At 39.7% G+C, this 17,239-nt stretch overlaps 1 protein-coding gene across 15 annotated transcripts in view; it reads left to right on the top strand.

Annotated features, from left to right (window-relative positions):
• The first annotated feature begins 1,329 nt into the window (after positions 1 to 1,329).
• Positions 1,330 to 17,239, top strand: part of NFIB (nuclear factor I B) — a 167,242-nt gene continuing 151,332 nt past the window's right edge. For 6 of the 15 annotated variants that reach the window (XM_057406267.1, XM_057406268.1, XM_057406265.1 and 3 more), the window contains exons 1-2: positions 1,333 to 1,706; positions 7,961 to 8,492. In XM_057406267.1, the coding sequence (XP_057262250.1) occupies positions 1,677 to 1,706; positions 7,961 to 8,492 (562 nt within the window). In that variant the 5' untranslated portion in view covers positions 1,333 to 1,676. Of the gene's footprint in view, positions 1,707 to 7,414; positions 7,555 to 7,960; positions 8,493 to 17,239 lie in introns of those variants that run through there. The other 9 variants (XM_057406263.1, XM_057406262.1, XM_057406270.1 and 6 more) reach the window with 6 other exon arrangements.

Below are 17,239 nucleotides of genomic sequence, written 5' to 3'. Positions count from 1 at the left end.
ACTGCCTGCTTTTCCTTGATGTGTCGTTGTGAAATGCCTGACGTGAATAAACTCTCACTTCGGGCAGGGAGGAAGTCAGCGGTCCCTCCAGGGCGCTCCGGGGGCCGCGCACCGGCACCGGGAGTGAGGGAGGCAGCGCCAGTGACGCCCAGCAGCCCCTTTCCACCGGCGGCGAGGTGGCGGTGGTGGGGGAGATCGCAGACACTGAGCGCCTCCGTTACCCGCTGTACGCTGCTCTTCTCACGGGAGCAGGAATAAGTTTCCTTCACTGCTCCACCCAACACTCCCCTTCTGCCCCGGTACAAGCGGCCCAGGGAGATTGAAACCGGACCCGGCACCCTACTGCTGCCTGCGAGTGCCGGGACAGCAGCCACCGGCGGTGCCGGGTGATGGGGTGCAGGGAGGGGTGATGGAGTAGGGGGGAGGGGGGGCTCTCCCTCCCTCTGTCCTCTGAGGGGGGCCGGGGGCTGCAGAGAGGGCAGCAGCTGTATCCGAACTCTGCCGCCAAGGACGGGATCGTACCCCGAACGGTGGAGGGGGAAGAGACCTCCTGCAGATGGCAACCTTCCCCCCGCGACGCCTTTCTCTCCCCCCCCCCCCCCCCCCCCGCAACTTTCTCCCATCAGAAGAGAGGGAAAATGAGGGATGTTCGCAAAACGTGCTAGCTCCTTCTGCGGCGCTAGCTGGTGATTAATAAAGGGGGAGGGCAGGGGAGGGGGATCTGAAGAAGAAGGAATGTGTTTGCAGGAGGAGGAGGAGGAGTGTAAGCGGTGATTGTGTAATTAAATAATAATAATAATAATAAATACTTGGGTTTCATCTGGGCAGACCGCTGCCGCAGCAGCGCGGTCCGCAGGGTGTGACCGCCCCGTGTTCCAACTCCCAAGTTTTGAGGAGCGAAGGGACACACGCGCGCACACGCGGGACGCGGCGCTGAGGTGCCGGGAAGGAGCGACTTGCCGTCTGACTTTCCGAGGAATCGTTTCTGTTACAGACGGCGTTCGGGAAGAAGCCCCTCGCCATTAAGCCCTCGGCGCGAGGGCGGGAGCTACCAGGCCGCGCGCTGCCCGCCCCGGTGCGCGCGCCCCCGTCTTCGGCTCGCGCCCGCCGCCCGCATGGTCGCTGCCCGGCGAAGTTTGGGCTGCCATCTCTGCCAGGGATCGTCCTGCTCCGCTGCGGGCTATAACCTTGAACTTTGGCGAGCGCGGTGACAGAGCCGAGATAACAACACACGGACACCGGCGTCTTTAGGGGGGAAAAGAGAAAGAAAAGGATAAAAAATATAATAATCCCAAGCAACAACAGCAACAACAAAATCCTCCCCCCCCCCCCCCCCCCCCCCGAGTCCTTCCCCCCTCATCTGCAAAACAACCACCAGCAGCAGCCGCAGCAGCAGCAGCCAAAGCAAGACTCCTGCGCCGCCGACTACAAGAGGGTTAAAAGTGTAGATTGGATTTCACCCCGGGAAATCTAGCACACGGAGTGAACTTGAATCTTTGGCTATTTAAGGAGGACTGGGGTTTGTTGTGAAGTTCTGGTGATACAGGGCAGAGCCCCGTCCTGATTGATTTCATCTTTCTTGAGTCTCAGATGACTGTAAAATGGATAGATGAAATTATTCCTTTTTGAGGCTTTTCTTAGGGGCTCTCCGGGCAGCGTGTTCTCAAAGCGAAGTCATGATGTATTCTCCAATCTGTCTCACTCAGGTATAGACGCGTTTTACTTATTTATTTAAGCTTTTTTTTTTTTTTTAATTTTGCATGTATGTGAGTTGGTAATGAGTCATTTCTAGTCGTAATGGGTTAAAGCACAGTTGTAATTGCTTCTCTGATCCAAACTCCCTCTCGCAGGAGGGAATAGTAGAGAATAAACTGTACCAGGCCATTGTGTTGGGGAGATCCATTCAAAGTGTCACCCGCAGACAAGTACTGTTACTTGTTGGTGCATAAGAAGTCAAAGGTTAAGAAAATGGAAATGAGCATAATTACGCTAAGAAGCATGTTTGAGAAGTATTGATTTGATTGGAATCAAACGATTTGCTCTCTTTTCAGCTCGCCAGGCTAATTAAAGGGTTTGAAAGGAAAAGTGGTGGTTTTGAGGAATAAAACCCCCCCCAAAACCTAACGCTAGCCGGTGCGAAGTAATCCTGACGAATGTTTCCTTAATAATAATAGGTAGCCTGCCAGCACCGAGGGCGATGCGAGCGGGACGCCCGAGCCGTGCAGCCTGCCTGGGTCGGCGGTACCAGGGCATGGCATTTCCCCGCTGCCGGCTACCCCGCGACGCTGGCAGGCGGGCGCGCGCATCCCCCCGAGGGCCGGGAGAGATACAGCCTTTCCTCACCACCGCCCTTGCGGCTGCTTTCCCGGGGGGCGGCTGTCACCGGGGCGGCGGGAGGGAGCCGGGCGAAGCCGCGGCCGGCGCGGCGCGGTGCACGGAGGGAGCGGGGAGGCGCAGGGCGGTGCGCGGAGAGGAGGGGGACAGCCCGAGCGGAGGTCTCCGCGGCGGCAGAGTGCGGTTTTTGAGGCTGGAGGGAGTTAAGGAGCGGGTTTAGGGATTTCCTCGGCTGCCCCAGGAGCGTCCTTGCCGGGCGTACGGTAACGGGGAGCTGGCGCCGGAACACCGGCGAGAGAACCTGGTCTGTAAAGCCCAGGGATAGTTTTCAGAGGTTTTTGTGAAAGTCTGTTTTAGGAGGATGTGATGTAAACTGATTAAGCGATAACTGCTGGCTTTCACATTGGCGCAACAAATGGCTAAAGAAGCAGAAAATGGGAGAAAGTAACGTCTCCCTCAACGCTGTAGTTCAGCAGCCAGCGATGCTCCTACAGTGGCACGGTGAATAAATAAATATGATTTAAGTTATTCCACAATTAGAAAGCATTGTAATTCAAAAGGACTGAAGTATTCATAAATTGTGAATGAAGATGGAAACAACGATAAGGCTTCTGCAGTGATTGGATACAGTCCTGTAGCTTTTTGGCTGACACATTTTTTATTGTTTATATTTTGTTTGGCATATAAGTGTGATTGACTTAGATATGGATATTTTCAGCAAGTAAATGTGAGCTGCAGCGAAGCAAAGCTGGAAAAGAGTACTGTTGAGATACTTCTTCAGCAGAAAAAATGAGTGCATGTAGGAAGCGTTATGTGTAACAGATACGCACATGCTTGCAGGTACACACATAGAAATAATTACTTATGGTGGGATCTGCAATTAGTAAAAATGAATTCTGTGTGGGCTGTCCATCCTGTGAGATTATTGACAAGCAATTAGACCTATGCACCCGAGTAAGACCTCAGAGAACAACCTGAGAAAGTGAATTTCACATTGGAAACATGCAAGTTTTTACTACCACCTCTATTACAATGAGTAGTTCATGTTATTTCCTGCTCTAATGACATTTCCACTCCCCCCCCCCCCCGCCCCATGTTTGCTTATTGGACTCACAGATGTAATAAATTTCCTCATTCTTTACAAATCTGTGTTAAAATACTGCACTCCGGTGTGTATGAAAACATTGCACGTCTACAGCCGTAAATACAGGAAAGCAGTTCCTGGTTTTCATGTGTCGATGAATTCCCCATGATATTTTACAATCATGCTGTGTCATGTGCCATGCAGAGACAGTTCCCATTTAGTGTTGTATGTGTGGAACACATTTGCAGCAAACTGCTTGTAGTTTGGAATCTTTCTCTACCTGTTTGAAATGGTAAAGGCATTTTAAAAATCACCTTTCCTCTCCATAAATTAAAAATGAAGATTTCACTGATAATGAGAATTCATACTTTGTGTTATTTATTTATTTAAAGCAAAAGAGTGAGTTGCGACTGAGTTAAAATAGCACTACCAAAATTGTTCTCTCTATTGTGTTCTCGGTCTCCAGGGCTCTTGGCGATGCATGTTGACTGTGGTAGTGTATGCTCAGAGGAAAATATTTTGGTAAAAGTTCTAAACACAGAACACCTGTTTGAACTGAGCTCCTGGCAAAAGCAGTAGTTCAGTTTGTGCTGCAACGGTGCTGAAGCAGCTTTTAGATACAAGTTTAAAACCCAGAGTACAGCTTTAAGACAAACCTTGGCATTTTGAATGCTACCCATCACTCTTTCAGAAAAAAAATGGTGGGTGTAAAATAACTTCAAGGAAGAAGATGACTTACCAAATACAATTTAAATTTTATTGGGGTCCTTTCCTCTCCTTCCCACATACCTCTTTCCCCCTATTTTGGAACGAGTGGAAACTGCATTTATCTCTCTTGCTGAGGCGTGATGGGATGCAGTTACTGCAAGCCTTTAAGTGCTTGGTCTCTTGTGATATTTTTGCCATGGTTTATTTTTATGTTAATGGTGGTCCAGGAAACTCAGAATATGTTCTTCTTTTTCTTTCTATTTTTTTTTTCTTTCCCTCTGCTAGAATATATTAAGTCCAGAGAAGGGAAATTGAGTACATGAAGTTTTCCCTATAAAATTCTTGGACTTCTTAGAACAGGTGTATTTATTGTGTGCTCCTTAGTCCAAGCTTGCATGAACTGTTACAAAGTTTATAAAAGTGAAAAATGGGAGAAGGGCCCTGCATTTCCCCTTTACCTTTCACCAAAAGAAAACCTGGCCTATCTATCATCATTAGGTGACTGTTATTTTTTCCTTTATTTACAAGCTATACAGATGTTACACAATAACTTCCACCTTAATTTAAATTGCCAGTGCACAATGGTTCACCTGAACTATTTGATATGACAATTGAAAATCTTACCTCCATAAATCACTTTATTGCAAGAGCTACTGTGGCACATGAGTGAGAACCACATAAAAAAATAATTTCAGTATTGCCTGTATGAATATTAAGGGGTAAAAAAATCAAATTCTGTAGATGGCTTTTTAGGAGGTTTAGTGGAGAATGTGTGTGATTAATTGCAAATCTCCATTTAGGATCATTTTTATGGGCACTTCTTCTTGTCAAGTAATGTTTCATTTGAAAGGACTCCAGATGCACAATGAATCTCTCAAAAATCTCTGATAATATTGCTTTAGAACAGGATGTTCTTTACTGTGTTTCTCCTTCACACTCTTTCACATATATTTTTATCTTTAGGACTTACTGATATTATGAAAGAAAAGCCTGAATTAAAAGTCACATTCCCCCTCTCCTTTTATTTTATTTTATTTGCTTTTTTTCTTCCATTCTCCTGAAAGAAAGCATTCGACCACTGTAGACAGGAATTTAGAAAGTTCATTTTTCCTCTGTAACATTTTCATAGATAAAATGCCATAGGTTATTATTGTAAATGCTATGTACATTACCTGAAGACAGAGCCATTCCAAAATAGTTTGTGTTGTTCTTAGAAGAATGTTTTCTTTCTTTCTTAGAAAACTAGATGTTCAATATTCTAATAGCACAGAATATTTCCACATTAATTTCATTTCCATTTTCAATTATGAATGTTGAAGTCTGTGTAGATATAGGGGAAGTCATTGTATTGGGGCAAAAATTAATTTCTACCAAAGCTCTTCAACCCCCTGCCTTCACTCCACCTTTAGCCCCAGCTGTTAGAATTTTCAAGATCTGTAGTAGACTGTTTTATTCAGTCTAAAATGAATTGTAAGGATTTAACATCATGTAGTCTTTATGCTTATGTTAATTAAAAAAAAAAAAATATTTGAATACTTCTATTAAGATGACTTCTGTTGAAGTAAAAATAAACTTTCTTTAGTAGTTATAATTGAGGGGGAAAAAAGCATGGCATCAGAAAGTGTATGAAGATAGGGAGGTCTTATCATGGGCTGTGGTTATTCAGAGCCGTATTGCCTTCCCACACAAAGAGCAGATTGTGGTTTAACTCTTTCCATGGCCTAGTTTTATGTGCCAGTATAGTATCAGAATTGTTCAAATCTCTGCTGGAAACTACTAATCAGTTTAATTATTGCCTTTGTGGCTCTTTGTCAAGCATCAGACTGTAATGCAATCTTTTATGTCCTGAATTATCTTCCGATATTGTCTCTCTTTTTATTTATTTTATTTTATTTATTTTATTTTATTTTATTTTATTTTATTTTATTTTATTTTATTTTATTTTATTTTATTTTATTTTATTTTATTTTTATTTTTTATATATAGCTTCCCCCTACCCTGCGAAGGTAACATGCTCTTTAGGTAATCTGCTTCAACTTTCAAGTTGTTTTTTGTTTGACTTGAGAATGGTTAGGGATAAGAGGTAACTAGATCTAATGGGCTTTTTTACTATTCAGGAAATTTTAAAGTTTGTTTGAAATTTGAAGATTTAAATACTGAATTCTTGGCCTGAAGCTTCTACAATGGCAGTCTGAACCCTGTATAATTGAGACCATTAGTTATACTTTCATCATTTTTACCTAATGGAGTTAATCAACCTATTGATTAAACATAATTCATTCCTTGTCTAGCAGCGTGGCTAAAATATTAGTTTGATAATTGTATTCTTGAATATAATTGTATAAAAGAGGGTCAGTTTTAGTTTGATTGCACTGTGCCACTCAATATGATGAGCAATCTGCATGGTATTTAAAACTAAATTTGCTTGCACACAGGAAGAAAGATACCTCCCCTAAGGTCTCTCTTCCAAGCCAAAATACAGTAATGTTTGGTAAGCAGATCATGCAGTTCTAAACAGGGGATTTTCTCAGAAAAAAATTTTTGGGAAAGGCCTCTTTAGATATTAACATGAATGTGGAGGATGGTACTTTAAGCAGACAAAATGAATTAATTTAATTGCTATAGGATGTACTTGTAGACAACAACTAAGCATTACCTCCTTAATGCAATCTGTATCGCTGCTAGGCAGAAGATAAGAACTTGCAGGTGAAGCCAGATGTCAGAAAGGGATATTTTGGAACTGTAAATAAATTACATAGATTTCACAAAAGCAGCATTTCACCAGAGGTGCACTTGTAATGTCACTCTGCCACAGCATGCAGAAACACAAAGAATGCAAAGTTTGTGCCAAGTTGCCATTTTTCATTGTACACCTTAGATTGATTTTTAAGGGGTTTAGAATAATTGCCACACTCATGCGATCAGTTAACAAATTAACTGACTTTGTGAAGCCTCAAAACCCACAGTGAACCTACTGGAAGAACATAAATGTGATTTTTGTTTTCAACTTCATAAACTTTTATTTTACCTAGACTGGGGGCGGTGGGAGGGAAGCCCAAAGAGCTGAAAGTATTGAAGCTTCTGTTCAGGATTTGTATACGACGCACTGTGTCTTTTGCCTGCTTTTCCTTACTGTATACTGGTTTCTGTAGTTACCACCACTGGAATGGTGCTGTTTCAGTGCTGGAATGCTGGACGTTTGATAAGAAAATGGATCAAGTTTAATAGCGCATGCTCTTTGTGCCACCAGCAGTCTCTTGCTGAGAGCATGCTCCAAAAGCGGGAACTGTGTGGCATTACACTGAGCATGTATATGCTTTGTGTTTCTGTGCCACAGAGAAGAGAAATGAACTGTGGCATTCGCCTCAGCCTTCTGAACATTTCTGCTCAGATTTTTTAAAACCGTATAGTGTCCTCTTTGTGCAATGGTACTTTTCTTGATGTTAGCCATTCACTCAGATATTTAAATGTTAGGAACGAAACATCTTGATAATGCATCTTTTTATCTTTTAAATGATGTTTCTGCAGTTTTGTGGGATGAAGTGAGGGGAGCCATACAAAATAAAATGTTCACATGGTTCTTTTGAAGAGTGAAATATGAGGAAAATGCAATTCTTTGTGTACTTTTTGTCTGCCGCCTGGCAGCGGTAGTAATTGCATAAAAGGTGTTATGCAGAAATTTGCGTGAATTTTAAGTGTTTATCCTATTTGTCTTGGATTTCACTTTAAAATTTTCAGAAACTTTGATTGATACTGCTTTGATTATGAGAATTTACTGACGCTGAGTTTTCTTCTTTTCTTTTTTTTTTTTTTCCCCTCCACTTCTTTCCGCAGGATGAATTTCACCCGTTCATTGAGGCACTTCTTCCACATGTCCGTGCAATTGCCTATACTTGGTTCAACCTTCAGGCTCGAAAACGCAAGTACTTTAAGAAACATGAGAAACGAATGTCAAAGGATGAGGAAAGAGCAGTCAAGGATGAGCTACTTAGCGAAAAGCCTGAAATTAAACAGAAGTGGGCATCCAGGCTCCTGGCCAAGCTGCGCAAAGATATTCGCCAAGAGTTCCGGGAGGATTTTGTGCTCACGGTGACTGGGAAGAAGCACCCATGCTGTGTATTGTCCAATCCTGACCAGAAGGGTAAGATTAGGAGAATCGACTGCCTGCGACAGGCTGACAAAGTCTGGCGTCTGGATCTAGTCATGGTGATCCTGTTCAAAGGCATCCCCTTGGAAAGTACGGATGGAGAGCGGCTCATGAAATCCCCACATTGCACAAATCCAGCACTTTGCGTCCAGCCACATCACATAACAGTATCAGTCAAGGAGCTTGATTTGTTTTTGGCATACTACGTGCAGGAGCAAGGTAGGAAGCAGATTGTTGTTTCTGTTTCCCCTATGGGCTGGCTTCTAGTGAAATGTTATTCTGCAGTCTATAGACGTAATGTGGGTGCACATCCATATGTAAATCGACATGTATACGTATATACTTACACACACACACACACACACATTCCTACGCATCTGTGTAACTAACATGTATGTTTTACATACGTGCCTTGCTCTCTTTCAAGAGAGAGTGGGACATACCAAAGCAATACTTTAGTTTCACTAAATTTGCCTTTTCTTTTTGTCAGAAAGTGGCAATATTAGAAAGTGTAGTTTTTCCAGCGGTGACTTCAGAAAACATTCTTCTTGTTTTTCAATGTGTTGTTTTGTTTTTTTTTTTATTCCCCCAGTACTGTTAGTAACAGATGCAGGTATGTGCAATTGCTCAATCACAATAAATACTAAAAATATTTATTATTGTCTTTGTAGTTACAAATAATCAAGAATTATCCTTAGATGGATGAACCTACTATCATTTTGAAGAGGACTTGTAGACTTTCTCATGTCTATAAAATAAAATAGAAAAAAATTTTAGCACAGAAATAGTGCTTTTAGATGCCATTTGTAGTCAGAATTACAATTTACAGTACTTAACATTTTATTCATACTTTACCACACTAGCTTGTCTTACCTATCCAAGCTTTAAAGCAAAGATCCAGGTTGGAATATTTTGAGAGAATTTTCCATGAAAAGTATATTTTCATAATCACACTTGAATACTTAATTTTATTTGACAGGTAATTGAAATGTGAAAAATTGCAGGAACACTGTGGAAAAGCTTCTTAAACTTAGTTTTAGAGAATGAAAACAAAAACAGGGCTTCTAATAATCATGTATCAGGGAAGAAAGTGCTAGTCATGTATTCAGATAACAATAATGTTTTGGCAGGTTCCATGAAATTGTAGATGGCTGTAAGTAGATAAAGTATTTTTTCCTCTCATACTAAGCCTTCTGAAATGCTTTTTCTCTGTGAGAGGTTATTTTGGTTCTTTCTGGTAATTATACCACCCTCTAGACGACTTTCTGTTGCTGACTAATCAGCAGGAATAGAGTATTTATGTTTTAGCCACAGATCTCAACTAATGAAAGTTTGTCTGGCTGCAGATGGTGGGCCATTTCACAACTTGGCCTGGAAGCAGGCAGAAATGGTCTGCAGAAGGTCAGATGGCAGACTGTTATATGATGCCTGATACATAACTGCTGGATTTAACTGAAAAGCGGAATGGATTTTGTTAGTAACAAAAAGTTAAAATTGCATGTTTTCATTCAGTGTGTACTCATCCTTTAAAAGAACAGATAACACGAAACAACCTTTTTTGTTTTCAGTGATTGGTCTTTTAGCATTTACTCATGCAAGTGGAGCACTATGTTTATGTGAATGTATAAATAGGGTTCATTTTTTTTTTTTTGGTTATTCATAATGAAAAAATATGTTCCATTGTGTTTTATTTTTTTTTTTTATTTTCCTGCTTGTATTTTTTGTATTTTTTTCTCTCCACAGCAGTAAACAGCATTGTAGATGTTTTGCAGCGACTATAAGTAGCTGCAGAGTCTGGTAAATCTAATCCCCAATAACACAGAAAGATTTCTTTGATAGCATTAAGCAAAATAGACTAATGACAAACAATTTGTATGTTTAAACTCCTTTTGTGAAGAGAAATTCAAATGATATTTTGAATGCATTTATTGGAAGACGTAGCTTACTGGTTAATTCTAATGGATTTACCTCTCTCTAAAAGTCAAAACTACAAAGGGAGGCAAAGCTGTTTAAGTAGCTCTTGAGCCAAAGAAGCTGGGGTCAGAGTACCCTTAGACACTGTCGACTTTGAGTTGCTGGAAGCCAGTAACTTGAAGTGGGAAGAGGAATTGCAGGGCATAGCTAATATTCATTTAAATAGATTGAGAATATGAGTTTATTTAAAACACTTGTCTAACCAGAAATTAGTAAGATAAGCATGCTGTAATATTATAACTTTCAAAGTTATACGCTATTACTTTGACAATATACTGGAAGGTGAAGCTGGCTAATTTCTGTATACTAAGGCACTCTCAGTAGACCCTTTTGTTTATTGTAAACTGCATATATTTTGTATCTGTCTTGCTGTTCACAGTAAATCTTCCATTAACATCTGTTGGCTATTTACTTGAAGAAGTCATATTAGGTTATATCTTTGTATTTTTTTCCCCCCATTTTGTCAAACCTTGATTCTCTGTCCTCATTGAAAGCAGGTTAATTGTGGCACTTGATTAAGAGCGCAAGGCTTTGCAAAAGATAAGCATGAAGTCGACCAAAATGCTGCATTATACACACGCTGTTTAGCTTTTTATTTCTCTTTCAGAATATATAAACCTGCCTAATGGTATCACGTAAAAACTAAGCAGAAACATAGAAATAATTAAATCCCTGAATGAAATATGAAGAAGGAATTAGCACATAAAATGAATAAAGGGGCCAAGTAGTTTGTTTTTTTGTTGCTTTAAAAAAGATTAGGGGAAAAAAGAGGAGGAAGGATAGTTTGAGTGCCAGTGATGGTTGCCAGTGGCACCAGGATTGGCATCAGACCTTCTTTGTTTAGCCTAGGATGCCTGTGATTTGTTGGTTGGCATCCGCATTGCAGTGCAGAGTAATGTTACAATATATTGACAATTTCCAGATCCAGAAGTGTCAATAATCTTTTCAGTTCTTAATAAAAAGAGCTTCTACTTCCACGCCTGCCTAGAAAGAAGAAATAAGGACCAACTTCCAAAGTTGACTAACTTCATCTGGTTCTACTTTTCGCTCATCTCCCTCAAAATTCAGCATCTTCTCCCCCCATCCATTCTTTTTCTGCTATCCTTATGTGCTTTATGAAGAAAAAAAAAATAATAGAAAAAGGGGCTTGACATAAGTTGCAAAGCTGCTTCTTTGACAGAAATGAAGGAAGAAAATGGGAAATACACGCTGTGATCAGTGTTTAACATCAAAGTAACTCTTAATCATAACACCCTTCTACGGTCCTCTGCTTGTTGTGTGCATCAGGTCCACCCCCCCCACCCTGAATTTTTAGAAAGCCCAGAAGTTGAAAATAGCATGAACATTGTTTCTATTGACAAAAATGCCTTATTTTTCTTTTTTCCCTTCTGTCAGGCATCAGAGAGTGTCTATCATTTGGTATGAAACGCATCGCAATCCGTAAAATCATTTGATGGTATTTGATTCAGTGCAGTGCTTATGCTGTGTTTCCGTTGCTACAAGAACCGCCATTTTGTTTGTCGAGTGCCAGGAGAGGGGGAAAAAAAAGGCAGACAATGTGCTTGATGCCAATAATGGTTGCCAGTGGCACCGAGGTTGGCATCAGACCCTCTTTGTCTAGTTGCTGAATGCCTTTGATTCGTTGGTTGGCATCCGCATTGCAGTGGGCACATTGGAAAGTTTTTGACAATCAGTGAATGAAAGCTGCAGTAGTTGTTTGCTGCAACAGAACCCAGATAATATAAATCCCTTCTTCTGGTAGATGTTTTACTTGCTCTTACAATGGTTAATAATAAAAATATAGTTAAAAATTGCCTTGCTGTTTTTCTAAACCATAAAATATCTACAGCAATGTGCCTCATCTGCAGAATTCCTAATCCCTGCATCATCTCTGTTGTTTTTTTTGCAGCATAAATAAAATGCAAACTTGATGCTAGCACATACTGAATGAAGCATAGTGGACCTTGAGAAATTCTTTAGGAGTTTAAAGGGCTGAAGCAATGATACATATAAATGCTAAACATTTGTGTCTTTAATGCATGTGCATCTTGGAGTACATTTCTCCGATCAGTCATGTTGCTGTTTACACTCTCCTTTGTCCTAGTGTAAAAGTGATATAATTGGGGAAACCCATATCCCCAGCTGTTAATAAACTCTGAAGTTGAGGGAGGGGAGCATCTTTCAAACTATCCAAGAAGGAGGGCAGAAAATAGATGCAGATGTCCTTAGTCTGATAGTGTTCAGGCACTCTTGTTTTTTTAACGTCTTAAATCATTAAGATGCTGCTACAGTTCCAGCTGCATGACTTTGTTACCAGGAAATCAGCAAACAAACTAAATAATTTCTGTTGGAAGTTCCTAGATAGTTAGCATTACTATTGCTTTCCGGTTAACTGCTATTATCTCATTAATTAATAAGAAGGATTAGCAGCTCTACCCAAAGGGCTGCATAGAAGGAAGCCTGGCCTATGTGAATTGCCAGGCTGTGTCGTGTTTCTTAGAGATGGGGGGTGGGGGTGGGGGAGATGGAGGAAAAATCCCCAACCCCAAAAACAACAAGGGAAAGGAAGAGAAAGAAGAATAGAGAAGAGGGAGGGCTGGCTTCTGCAGCCAAGGTAGGGGAGAACTCTTTGTGCAGGAGGACCCCGTGCTGCGCTGCCAGGAGGTTGGCAGGTGCCCGGTGCTGGCTGCAGGCTGATGCTGCCTGCACACCGCGTCTCCCTGCTTTGTACTTAGTATAAGCACCCTTTCAGATAGTCCCAGTAGCAGGGCGTGGAGTGCCGCATTTGTGTTGATCTGAAACTGGTTTGCTTTCCCCTAGCTGAATGCCAGCAAACTGGTAATTGTTGACCAAACTGGGATGCCAGTTTCTCACTTAAGTAAGTCCTGGAAACATGTATGCACTCTTTCTTTCAAAAACGTGTTCTCCTTCCAGGAGGAATGATATTTTTTTCTTTCAAATGTGATATATCTGAAGTGCAGGAGTGGGTGGGTAAGCTCTCAGTGTACCAGCTGTTTGATCTTTTTATTAAGCTTTGTGAGTTCTGTGAATTTGTTTCTATAGGGAGATCAAATTTTGAAATAGGTTGGTGGTGTCATTTTCATGTTATACTTTAGTTTTTATCTTATAGGTATAGGAAATGGATGACATAGTAATATTATACTAATACTTTTCATATTTGAAAATGATAAATAAAATTGTTTTGGTCAGTTTGCTGTGATCGCAAGAAATTCCACTTAAAATCACAATCAAAATTATGTTTAAAGCAGTCTCCTGTATGTGTAAGTCTTTTAATGGTCATATGTCCAAATGTCACACCACCCAGATGGATTTTGGATGAGGGTTTGCATTTCTACTGTGCACTGATGCTTCCACTTCATTCAGTTAATGGCCTTAGAAGAATCAATCAATCCATTGAATTGCTGATTGTTCCTACTTCCATTAATTTAATGATTTGCCTCCTTCTGAATACTTTACCTGGGAACACAGAGTAGAACATTTTACCTGTTTTGCAGAAAGATATGTCAAAGTACAGGGCGATTTGCTGGAGTTTACATAAATTATTAGTTACAAATTATTAGTTACACTAGGAACAACCGGAAATAGGGCTTATTACTGCCTGTACTTATAGGCATTTAGGTGCTCTAGGAGCTTGTTACATAGTGAAATGGCATGCTGATCCCTTGCATCAAGTCTCAATTTTGAATCAGAAAGCCAGTGCAAAAGCAAAAGTCTGAGTTTATAATTTATCTGCTCTTGTATGAGAAGAGCTTTTTGTAGTTTGAGCATCTGATAGGGAATAATAAACCCTTTTAAGACTTTGCATTACTTTGGGCAGTTCCAGTCTATTCAGGCATGTGGAAAACATAATTTTTAGAAAACTTTTTGTGTCAACTGAAAAAGACACTGTTTTGATTTATTTTCTAGTTTTCTAATGTAAAATTTTGAATCACTGCTTTGTCGAGTATCTCTATTGTGCTGAAAATTGCAGGCAGAAGACAATTGTTGTTGGGAGATGGAGGTTAATTTGGTATGTGTATAACAATGTTTTTCAGTTCATGATTATAGATGCTTTGTTTATGAAGATGTAGGATATTAAAACATTAGAAAAGGTCACCCATCAGTTTTCAGTTTTCAGAATGTGTATGCGTGAATTGACATTTGGACAATAGATCTGAAGAATTCAAAAAGTATATATTTTTTTAATTTTAGTTTCCCTCAGAACAAAGCTATGGGTTTTATGACAGGTTCATGAGAAAGAAAAGCGAATTTTCCATATTTAATTTTATTGTTGCAGTTAGGAATTAAATATATATACATTTTAGGAAGGAGCTTTTATCTTGTTCTTTTTCTTACCTGATGTACCAAGGGGAGTAATTTTCACAGGGTTAAATTAATTGTGTTTAAGACAAAAGAGGCTATGGTTAAATAAATTCTGTGCAACCAGCTGAAAATTTAGAGGCTAGTGTTAATTTATGAATGACATTCATATTGACAGCAAGAAGCTATAAAGTAAAGAAAAGAATGGGAAAGAAAATGGAAGATTCCTGCTTTATGGTAGTCTCAGACAGAACAATGCTGGGAACAAAAAAAATGCCTAAAAACTATAAATAAAGCTACTAATTCATAAAGGAAATGCTTCAAATAACAGCAGTGATTTATGGTTTAAATTTGTTAATTTTCATGCATATTGAATTCATTGTAGCTGTGAAAACTTCATTAAAATAATTAAACACTAAATACCACTGCAGGTTGGATTTTAAAGTTAATTGCATAAGAGTGCTCTCATGTCTGCTGCTTTTTCTAGCTTTCCCTTCTTCTCTGCTTTTCCTACTTTTCCTCCTCCCTGCTGCTAGCATAGTAATGTAAACGTCTCAAGGACTGGTGGCCCTCCAGAGCTCTGGTCCTTGGAGCAGCGTAGCCAAGCACAAGCACTGCCAAGCACAGTAATTCAAGAGGCTTCCTAAAGCGTTACGTTCCAGTCTCAACAGCAAAGTGGTACATTGATTTGCTGTAATAACTCGGGTTGGGGTGATCTCAAGATCAAGTTAAATGGCTAACTTGACTGAATAGCTGCTCTTTTTGTTGTGGGGTGGAAAAGCAATACCTTATCTGGAGACACTTTCCAGATCCTAAGTGAATGTGAAAAAGGAATGCCTGTGTGATTAGCCAGTTTGTTAGACAGATGTCAAAACAAGATGTCATTCATTATAGCAAGGTTTCATGATTTTACTTTATCTCTCCTTTTATCTATCTATCTATCTATATCTGTATCTATCTATATCTGTATCTATGTATCTATGTATCCTATCTATCTATCTATCTATCTATCTATCTATCTATCTATCTATCTATCTATCTATCTATCTATCATCTATCTCTCTATCTCTCTATCTCTCTCTCTCTCTCTCTCTCTCTCTCTGGTAGAACTTCTAGAAGCAGTTGCTAAAAACCTGGCTCAGGGCAGTGAAGCCTTGATTATAAGAAGTTTGAAAGGCTCAGAACTTAAAGGGGAAGTAAATCTTAGATCATTAGCTTTGTCTAAGAGAAAAGTGTTGATTTGGGTATGTATATTGTACTGTCTGAGAGCAGCTAGTTGTGTATGAAGCTGGGAATATTCTTCTATCACAGCCTCCCTCCACCTTTTTGTTTAAAAAGATCGCTTTCTTACACTCTCCCCCACCAAACTCTCCTTTTAGAGAGGTTCTTTCCTTTTCTGAAGTATATAGTGCTTTTTAAAATGTAAATAAATACATTTCTTTAGCAGTTTTTTAGGAGCCTCGTTACTGGTGTGTGACTTTTGTTCTAGGTTTTTTCACAGCTGGTGGGAGATGGGCCTTTCAGGCTTGGCTTTTGTTGAGAATTCTGTATGAGGAAGGGCTGATAGACTAAAGTGTAGGCATCAATAATAGCATTTCAAATATTTTTAACCAGCCTGAAGACTAAAGCTTTTGCCTTCGTGTCCCATGACTCCTTTTTCTGACACCGCTCTTGCCCCTATGCCTTTCCTCAAGTCAAAAAGGCATCTTACAATTATAAGGACATTGGAGTAATTTTAATGTTAGTTTCTTCCTTACTACTTACAGTGTCTACAGCCTTTTAAACTACATTTTTACTTCAAGAAAAAGAATTGAAATAAGGAGAAGTTGCTGTGGTATGGCACTGGGGAAAGCACAGTGCAAAAGCTTATCTGAAGCCCATTCAACCATTAAGTGTTCTTTTCCCTCTGAGAAACCTTGCACTTTCTAATAGTAAACACCTATTTCTAAAGCAGAAGGGAAACTTTTATGGTTTCTAGTGTCCTTCCATAAAGGCATCTTCACTAAAGGCATGTCTGTGGCTTCAAGTGGGCTTTTAATTATTTCCCTCCTGAAATAAATACATGTAGAAATTGAACAAAGCTGTTCCCCTTTTCTTTCTTAGAGAGTTAAAAGGAAAGACAAATGCAAAAATGAACAGTTAGTGAACTCCGCTTGAGAAACTCACTGTGTCTGTTGAGAAATCAGGAATAAAGATAAGTTTTCTGATGTTGTTTTGACGGAAATGCTGTCTGTGCACATGTAAGTATATTCTATATTATTTGAAGACATTTGACAATTGCGAATTTTAAACATTTGTGTCTTGAACATATTTCTTACAAGTTTTCTCAATCTTAAAGTTATAGTAATCTGAATTACTTTGCATATTTTCATAAAGGACAAACTTGAACAATTGAAAGATAAGTATGAACTATTTACCTTAAAACTAGTATTGTATTTTAAGTTTTAGTTACTTGCTATGTCGTTCACAATTTTCTGAGAATATGTCGTAGGATTTAGGCATTTTTCTTTAAAACAGAAGCAGAAAAATGTGCATGCATTAGAATCTAGTAATTATAAACTCAATGTCTTTAGAAATTAAATGTAATGAGAATATTTACAGAGTATATATTTTTCACTTGAGAATTACATTGGCCTAAAATGCCAAATCATTTTCAACCTTTTTTGATGAAG

This window comes from Pezoporus wallicus, unplaced genomic scaffold (genome assembly GCF_028554395.1).
Source record: "Pezoporus wallicus isolate ANWC-B61680 ecotype Strahan unplaced genomic scaffold, APGP_CSIRO_Pwel_v1 contig_2132, whole genome shotgun sequence".
Taxonomy (NCBI): domain Eukaryota; kingdom Metazoa; phylum Chordata; class Aves; order Psittaciformes; family Psittacidae; genus Pezoporus; species Pezoporus wallicus.
The sequence above is the reverse complement of the archived record's forward strand: the minus strand, read 5'-3'. Positions and strand labels throughout refer to the sequence as shown.